At 48.3% G+C, this 8399-nt stretch overlaps 1 protein-coding gene across 1 annotated transcript in view; it reads left to right on the top strand.

Annotated features, from left to right (window-relative positions):
- The first annotated feature begins 1047 nt into the window (after positions 1 to 1047).
- Positions 1048 to 8399, top strand: part of Ccna1 (cyclin A1) — an 8639-nt gene continuing 1287 nt past the window's right edge. Inside the window, exons 1-6 of the mRNA XM_026781203.1 lie at positions 1048 to 1218; positions 4202 to 4448; positions 4613 to 4737; positions 5191 to 5414; positions 6505 to 6709; positions 7625 to 7738. Coding sequence (XP_026637004.1) covers positions 1054 to 1218; positions 4202 to 4448; positions 4613 to 4737; positions 5191 to 5414; positions 6505 to 6709; positions 7625 to 7738 — 1080 coding nt within the window. The 5' untranslated portion in view covers positions 1048 to 1053. The remainder of the gene's footprint in view (positions 1219 to 4201; positions 4449 to 4612; positions 4738 to 5190; positions 5415 to 6504; positions 6710 to 7624; positions 7739 to 8399) is intronic.

The following is an 8399-nucleotide window of genomic DNA, read 5'->3' as shown; positions in this document are numbered from 1 at the left end:
CGTGGCTGTTGGGGGAACCGGCTCCTGGGGAACAGTCCCTTCCAGGGTGGCCACCGTGGGCAGGCCGCGGTCCGCCTTCCCTGGGGACGCCGGCCAGAGGGGCGCGAGTGGCGACGTGCGGTGCGGTGCGCCCCGCACGCCCAGCTTTGCGGCTCAGGAGCCCCGGGTTGCACGGTTGGCCGTGCCCTGTAGCGTCCCCGGGGGCCGGGCATCAGCCGGCGGCGCTGCAGGTGAGCGGTCGCCAGGGCGATGAGGACCCGGGCGCACGCCCGCCGCGGTTGGCATGGAAGCGACTCGGAGGGACCCGGGCTGGTCGCTGATTGGCTGATTCAACAGACGCGGCTGGGTCGAAAGTGCTCAGTGGCGAGCGCAGCAGCCCTAGCCGCTGGTGCCGGCGCCCCTGGAATCTCTCCACTCCTGGTCCCCCTCCCTCCACGCCACGCCCCGCCCTCCCGCCCCGGCCTGGGTGCTCTTGCTAATTGCTTCAGAAAGAGAAGAACCTGAGAGTCAGGGCCGCCTGGGGGTCCCAAGCAGGTTTGGGGGCCTTCCTCTGGGGAGAAACACCTGTTTGTCATTTGGGAAGGAGAACCACTTGTCCGCAGTCAGAGAATCTGGATTTAGTTCGAGATCAGGGAAAGGGGGGGGGTGAGAAAAATCAGGGATCCTAGGTTTAGCTGCCCTCTCCCCGCAAAAAAAGTCAATGTGGGTTAAGAATCCCGATGTGGAGTTTGGGCAATCTCTCAATCTCTCTCTCTCTCTCTCTCTCTCTCTCTCTCTCTCTCTCTCTCTCTCTCTCATTGCAACCTTCAACCTGGGGTCAGAATAAAGTCTATTCGACCAGTGTTTGGTTCTGAGGTTGTTGCTCTGATGCCTGTCACTGTTGCTGACTCTGGAACCTTAATGTTTGTTGGGAAGTTGAGAAACTGGTGGTGACTCGGGGATTGGCGTCCTCCCAGAGTTCTCGGCATTCCCGGGTCCCCAGGTTGAGAGGGTTGACTAACTGTGTGTCTCCTTCTCTTTCCTGGATAGCAGCAGGTTGTGGCTTGGTAGGCGATGCGTCGCCACAGCACCAAGACTGGAGTCGCTCTGCCTCCAGTGGGCCAAGGTCCAGAGGCTTGTCAGATGCTCACTCGAGCTCAGCTCGGCCAGGATCCCCCACAGAGAACCGTGCTAGGGGTGTTGACTGAAAATGAACAGTACAGGAGGACCTGTGGCCAGGTAATAACCCAGGAGCATTAAGAAAGTTGCCATGGAGAAGTCCTGCCAGTGGCAGTATGCATGCGTGTGTGTGTGTGTGTGTGTGTGTGTGTGTGTGTGTATGAGTGTGTGTGTGTCCTCCCCCAATATCGAGGAAATAGGTCTTAGGGATTGTTTGGGTAAAGCATATGTTAAGTGACTCAAGGGCTAGTCTGAAAGGAGATGTGATTACTCTGCTCTGTAGCACTGGGAAATCTCTGGGCAGGAAAGGTGTGCACTATGAGCCATCAATCAAGGAGAGCTGGTGTTGTGTTCAGTGTCCAGCGGAGACAGTGTGTGTACCAGGATGCACTAGTTTCCTTTATAAAAGAACGGTTGCATCCAGAGCAGATCTTTCTACCACTACAGACAATGGGCACCGAGATGCTCCCTGTCTGCCCCTGAAGACAGAAACAAATTCCGACGTTTGGAGAGACTTGAACCTGCAACAGTGATGTTTTGAGACAGAAAATAAAGTCTCCCCGAAGCCTGTGGTTAGATAAACCCTCGTGATGGTGCCTCATTTCTGTATTACAAGTCTGCAGAGCCCAGTGGTTGCAGGAGTCCAGTCCAGCACATGGGTGGGTCCTAAAGGGGACGTTAGAGATGTTCTTACCCTCCCACATGTTACAGTAGAGACTCATTCAGAGCTCCCTCATCTGCTGCCCCTTCGAGTCCGCTGCTCTTGGGTAGGACTGGATCCATTGGTGGGATCCCCACATTATCCTCTTAATGCTCTGGGTCAAGCTGAGTGAAAGGAGCTTAAACAGAACTTGCTCAGCGACGTTCACTTCTTTAAACTTAACAGTCTGAGACCTGAAGGTATGAACTGGAAGTGGTGTCTACACTGAAAGTCCTTGTTTGAAATTCAGACTCAGCTCCTGTGCCATCTGGAGTCACTGCTTGGTGTCTCGTCTATGCTCCATCCCCCCACACCCTCTTTAGAGACCTGCCTGCTGCCTGTTTCGCCATTCTTGTTTGTTTGTTTTGATTTGCATTTGGTTTTAAAAGAATTGAATTACTATGTATGTACATGTGTGCATGTATGATGTGTGTCTGTAAGCTTGCATGCCCCCACATTTATGTGGAGGTCAGAGAACAAGCTTAGAAGCTCCTTCTCTCCTTCCGGTGCTTGAACTCTAGTCTTGGTGGCAAGTGTCTTTGCCCCTGAGCCATCTTGCTGTCTCATCCCTTAATCGTCCATGGTTCATGCTCCTTCATAATAAAGAATAAGAAGACTGTCTTCTGTTTTTCCCAAAGGCATACTGCAACCAGAACCTTCGCTCTTCCTCTCCACGCCAGGGAGTAGGGGGCAGTCTAGCCCAAGCTGACTTTGTCCTGTTACTTAGCTCTAAATGGCCTCAAATTCAGGATCCTCCAACATCATCCTCCCCGGAGCTACAATTACATGTTTGCTCACTTTGGGCCAGCAGCTAGAATCCTCAACATTCCCCCCGTGCCATTCCCGTCCTCTTCTGTGACTGATGTGTCTCAGTTCTGGAACCGATGTGCCGTACCTCATGGCCTCTTGGCTTTCAAGGTACCTATCCGACAACTCTTCTCTTTCTTCCGTTTCTCTTCTCTTCTGGATCAAACCCATTCATGGTCAGCGCTTCCCATCTCCAAACCCATCCAGCCATGTGGCCAGCTCGGTGCAGCTCCTGTCCCGGTTACACAGCAAGATTTCTTGGAAACTGTCTATCTCAGTGGGATGGGCGTTCCACCAAGGTGACCATGTGGGATGGCACCTTCTCTGTGGTATCTCTAGTGTTCAGAAGAGCGATGGGCCTGGCCAGGCAAACCTAGCGGGTTTGTTGACTGGATGCTCGCTGTTTCTGGGTCTTCTCTTACTTGTTTTGTTTTGTTTTTTTCCTTGATATATCGATTGACATTCTTCCTTCTTTGAAATCATTTCTTCTTGCTCAGCTTGGGGAACAGTGCTCTTTCTAGATGTGTTATGCTATACATTGCCTCTCCTCAGTGTTTTGCTGGTGGCACACAGACACACACAGTGCATGGGCCTTGAGTCATGACTGGTTGTAACTTGTCTCTTGAGTTGTTTTTTTTTTTTCCTGGAATTTTATTACAAAATGTTTTTCTTACTGAACATAAGTTTAACTTGATCAATGGAAGGTAAATTCGTGGAGTGACATATGAACTGGGAAGTGGTATCCAAAAATGGGTACCCAAATTAAGTATAAGCAAAATGTTCACAGTTGATGGTGTTGGCATCTGGAGACATCATAGCCTAACTCCTAGGCTTGCCCCGGCTTCCACAGACTCTCTTTGGGCTACTGGTTGTGAGTGTTCACTATGACAAGGCCACCCTTGTTCCTGTTGTTCTTGCTATAAGAATAAAGAAAAGAAATGGCTTGAGAAAACTCCCCGAGAGTAATGATGTTGTTATGCAAAAATATCTTTATACCGTGTAAGAACATTTTGCAGCACAGGGTTCCAAAGTCATGTTGTTTTCCTGAATAACAAGGCAGGAAATTGAAGCTTTATGGGCATCTTCAAGGGAAAGTTGGGTATTTAAGCAGCGGACAAGAGGGGCTTAGTAACTAAGGATCAAGGGTGACGCTGGGTTCTTGTACAATCCTGCAATGCTCTCAGTGTAAAGGGAGACTTACAGTTTTCCTCCTGAACATGACAACTGGTTTCCTAAGCATATTGTAGCTCTTCTTGCTTCTCATAATCATGAATTCTCTTTACTACACAAGTAAGGAAGATGACGAATTGTAAATAGAGCTTTTCCCATAGGAAAAATGTAAACAAAACAAAAAGGGAAGTCATACTTTCAGAGATCCAGTGTTTGGAATTAGATGGCCAGCTTAGAAATTTGACTTAGAATTTACTCTCCCTTTCCCAAGCCACTGGTTTGAGTGACACGAGCTCATATTGCTCACCGCGGATGGCGACCAACAAGAGAGGTAACTGGGTGTTTGTTTGTTTGTTTGTTTTGAAGGAGATCACAACAGTCAGATATTTTGCTGGATCAGAAAATGTCTTCCCTGTGGCTGGAAAGAAAGTGCTCCCTGACCCTGGGGTCAACGAGCCAGCCAAGCATGGATTTGACATCTACATGGATGAGCCTGAACAGGGGAACCGTGATGGCTGCCCAGGGAGAGAGGCGATAGTGTTGGAGGATGTGTACGAAGTAGACACAAGCATGCTTAAATCGGACCTCCACTTCCTGCTGGATTTCAACACAGGTAATCGTACTCCCCCAGCGTGGCTGGTACCCTGCGCCCACAGCCCTCTGCCATGTTCCAGGAGAGCAGGAAGGGATGGCGGTGTGCGCAGCTTCCGGTGCGGGTGAGGGGCTGCGATTAGCCTCTAATGAAATCACTTACACGACCACGTCACTCCTCTGCAGTCTCCCCTATGCTGGTCGACTCCAATGCCCACGCCCAGTCAGAGGAAGCGGCGGATTTTGGTTCAGACGTGATTAATGTAACAGAATATGCCGAAGAGATTCATCGCTACCTGCGAGAAGCCGAAGTGAGTTTCCCAATCTCGGGTTGGATCTCCAGACACTAAGCTCTGTCTTCATATTACAAGCTCTTGGTCGTGGCCTCTAGCAAATGGCACCTATGTGAGATCTTTAAAACATGAGAAATCTAGAAAAAGAAAAGAAAGAAAGAGAGGAAGAAAGAGTCTGAGCCCAAGCCCAAGTGACACCCAACCTGATGTCATAATACTGAGTATCAAATGCATACATGCTCTCTATATGGTTAAAAGTATCGGTGTCAGAAATCACACATACAATGTTTGCCCTCTTTGCTCTATACCAGCTCATGGCATTTCTTCCCTATTGTGCAATAAAGAGTTATTTGGCGGGGAGTCACAGTCCTCCTAGTCTCGGCTCCTGAGATCTCTTCACAAAACAGGAATGCTAGGGAGTGGTGTCTTTGCCAGGGCAGCCGTTTGAAGAGCCACTCTTTCCTCCACCAGGTAAGACACAGACCCAAGGCCCACTACATGAGGAAGCAGCCGGACATCACGGAGGGCATGCGCACCATCCTGGTGGACTGGCTGGTGGAGGTTGGGGAAGAATATAAACTGCGCACAGAGACCCTGTACTTGGCTGTCAACTTCCTGGACAGGTTTCTTTCCTGCATGTCTGTTCTGAGAGGGAAGTTGCAGCTTGTCGGGACAGCGGCTATTCTCCTGGCTTCGTAAGCGTTCTCTCAGCTTGTGGATGCCACCCGTTAAAACGCTCTGTTTCTCCCCCTCCGTGTATTGAAGGAATGTGGTGCCTGCAACTCAAGTGATCTGTACTCTCTTGATAAGAGACTAGGATCTTTGTGACTTAACTGAGGCAGTGAACCTTGCCCACATACTTTCTCTTCAGTTTGAATACTTGAAGTGTGTGGAAAGGGATTCACTCTCATGATTGAAACAGCCATTGACTAGGATTAAAGACTGACTAGGATTGACTTGGCTGTTCTGCACTGTAGTCTCTTGGCTGAATTTCAGCACAAGCAAAAAATGCCATTTGGGGAGGTTCTTGGTTTCATAAGCGCTTTGGTACTGATCTGGCAAACAGCGCTAGTACCGCAGCACGTTCATTTCATTCAGTGGATGAATGGTTTATCTGCTTCCTGTCCCGGTCAGTGACTCCTAACAACACCTCACTGAGTGGGGAAAGAGAGCTGGGTTGTGGCTAAACGGGCTTAAGTGATCTATTGCTGAATGGTAGTTTCTACTCTTCTGGCCTCAGATGTCTTAGTCGTTGATTGTAATTAAAAAAGCCAAAACAAAGCAAAAAACCCAGGTTCTTGTTCTTTAAAGAAAGCAGGACAAATGCAGAAGGGAAGAATGACAATAATGAAGTTATATTGTTGTTTTTCTCTTGCCTATTCAGCATGATTTGCTAATCAAAGAAGTTGAATACGATCTTCGAACAAACAAACCCAAAGCTATGGGATTTTTTTTTCCTGTTGTTGGATTTAATCCTAGCATTCTGTATCACAAAGTGACCCACTATGTATTCAATCAACAGAGATCCAGCTGAAGTTGCGGTCCTTTAGGCTCACTCTGTGTTTCACAGGCCCCAACCTGCCAGGACTCTCAGCAGTTAGTATAACATGTCCTTGTAATACTCTCTTCCTTGGGCTGAAAAAAAAAACAAGGTTCTCAGTGTGTTTAAAGCCCCAGACAGTTCTGTGGCAGTTCTGTGGAAATGGGAGTTTGAAGTGAAGCAGCCTGCAAGGCCATCACTGGGTGCTCCAGACTTTCTCCCTGGTAATTCTTTACTCTCCCCAGGAAATACGAAGAGATCTACCCGCCCGATGTGGACGAGTTTGTCTACATCACGGACGACACGTACACAAAGCGACAGCTTCTACGGATGGAGCATCTGCTACTGAAAGTTCTGGCATTTGATCTGACTGTTCCAACCACCAACCAGTTTCTCCTTCAGTACTTGCGGCGGCAAGGAGTGTGCATCAGGACTGAGAACCTGGCTAAGGTACACCACAGGCCTTCCAGAGACATCAAGGGCTGAGGAGGCTAAACGGCCACCTTTCTCAGCTGTCCTGAATCTCTGCTTCCCAGCTTTCCATCTTTGTAGAGATGAAAAGCAATTCACTTTAAGAACACGACACCTGCTCACAAGACGTTACTGTTGACAGGGCTGCAGCAGGTCACATTCACCTAGCTCTCCCAAGTACTGAAGATGTTTAAGTTTGGCAACCGCTCCCTTGAGAAATACGGTCCACAAGCAGGCAGTGTCTTTTAATTTGGGAGCCAAGTGAATGCGGCTGTTTTGTTTGAATCTTACTCTAACTCACAAAGTAATGAAGCATTATGAAGTTTGCATTCGTTTTGACTTAGAGACATTCAGTTGAAATGATTAATGTTCTGGTTAGGCCAATGAGCTTGCTGTGCAGAGTGATAAGGATGGTCACGTGAATTCACCAGCGTACTACTTCCAACGTGTCCCCAGTGGCAAGTTCTCAAGTGGAGCTCGGGAACTGTGCCAATTTGCCTGATAATTACTAGCTTTAATATGGCCACGCCTTTGCCCTCTGACTGACAACTCTTCCTAATCCAGGTGCAAGGTCAACACTCCCTTATCTGGCCACCATAAACCCTGAACTATCAGCATAAGAAAAGAAAAGTCACTATCATATATGCTACACGGGTGAGCTAGGGTGTTGGAATATCACCACAACTCAAACATTAATGTGACCAAGGGCAGTCAGAGTAACTACTAAACTAGGACTTGCCTGGCTTGAGTTCTGGGCTCAGTACTAGGTTCTGATGGAAGGTAAATAGGGCACCAATCGATGACGGTGGCAGTTCCAGGTTTACTGACAATTTTAGTCAGATTTGACCTTGCTCAAATCTCTGACTCCACTGAGTCTTTCTCTCTTGTGCTTAGTATGTTGCAGAACTGAGCCTTCTCGAAGCTGACCCATTCTTGAAATATCTTCCTTCCTTGGTAGCTGCAGCGGCTTACAGCCTGGCAAACTACATTGTGAACAGGCACTTTTGGGTAATGTTCTTCCTTCCTCCCAGGGGGGAATAAATTCACGGCTCTTACAAAATCTGTTCAGTGTCTCTCAAGGTTCAGAATGGGCACACCTCTTACAAGGACAAGTTAGTTTCATGGATAACTGGTTGCCAAGACAACAGACCACAGCTTGTTTCCGAGTGTTCCAGACCAGTTGTCATGGCTTTGACTCCATGGCTTTGCTCTGTGGGAAGCAGAGAAGGCTCGGTGTCAAGGAGATGTCAAGGAAGGCCTGGAAATCTCAGTGCCCACCAACACACACAGAAGGCCCTTGAGGTTTAGCCATTGGCCATGTCAATCAAAGTTGATCCTAGACAGTTGGGGTGCTGCACACCTCTCACACAAACACCTTTGAGGCAGAGGCAGGAGGATTGTGAGTTCAAGGCCAGTGTGGGCCAGATAGGGAGACCGTCTCAATAAAATAAACGTTACTAGCATTTACCTTATGTAACAAAAAAAGACCCTCCAAGTTCAGCAAGGACTGTTAGAAGCTCAGAGAACATGGCTGTTAGTGGTTCCTACCTCAGAAGGTGTCACGATCGGAAACAGATTCCTATATTTTGTTCAAGACTCTCTGGAGTGAAAAAAAAGAAGTATCTACTTTATATCTACTAAATACTAAAATGTCTGTGTGTGTGTGTGT

The sequence above is a fragment of the Microtus ochrogaster genome, chromosome 1, assembly GCF_000317375.1.
Source record: "Microtus ochrogaster isolate Prairie Vole_2 chromosome 1, MicOch1.0, whole genome shotgun sequence".
NCBI classification, from domain to species: Eukaryota; Metazoa; Chordata; class Mammalia; order Rodentia; family Cricetidae; genus Microtus; species Microtus ochrogaster.
This window is presented reverse-complemented; position numbering and strand designations above follow the sequence as displayed.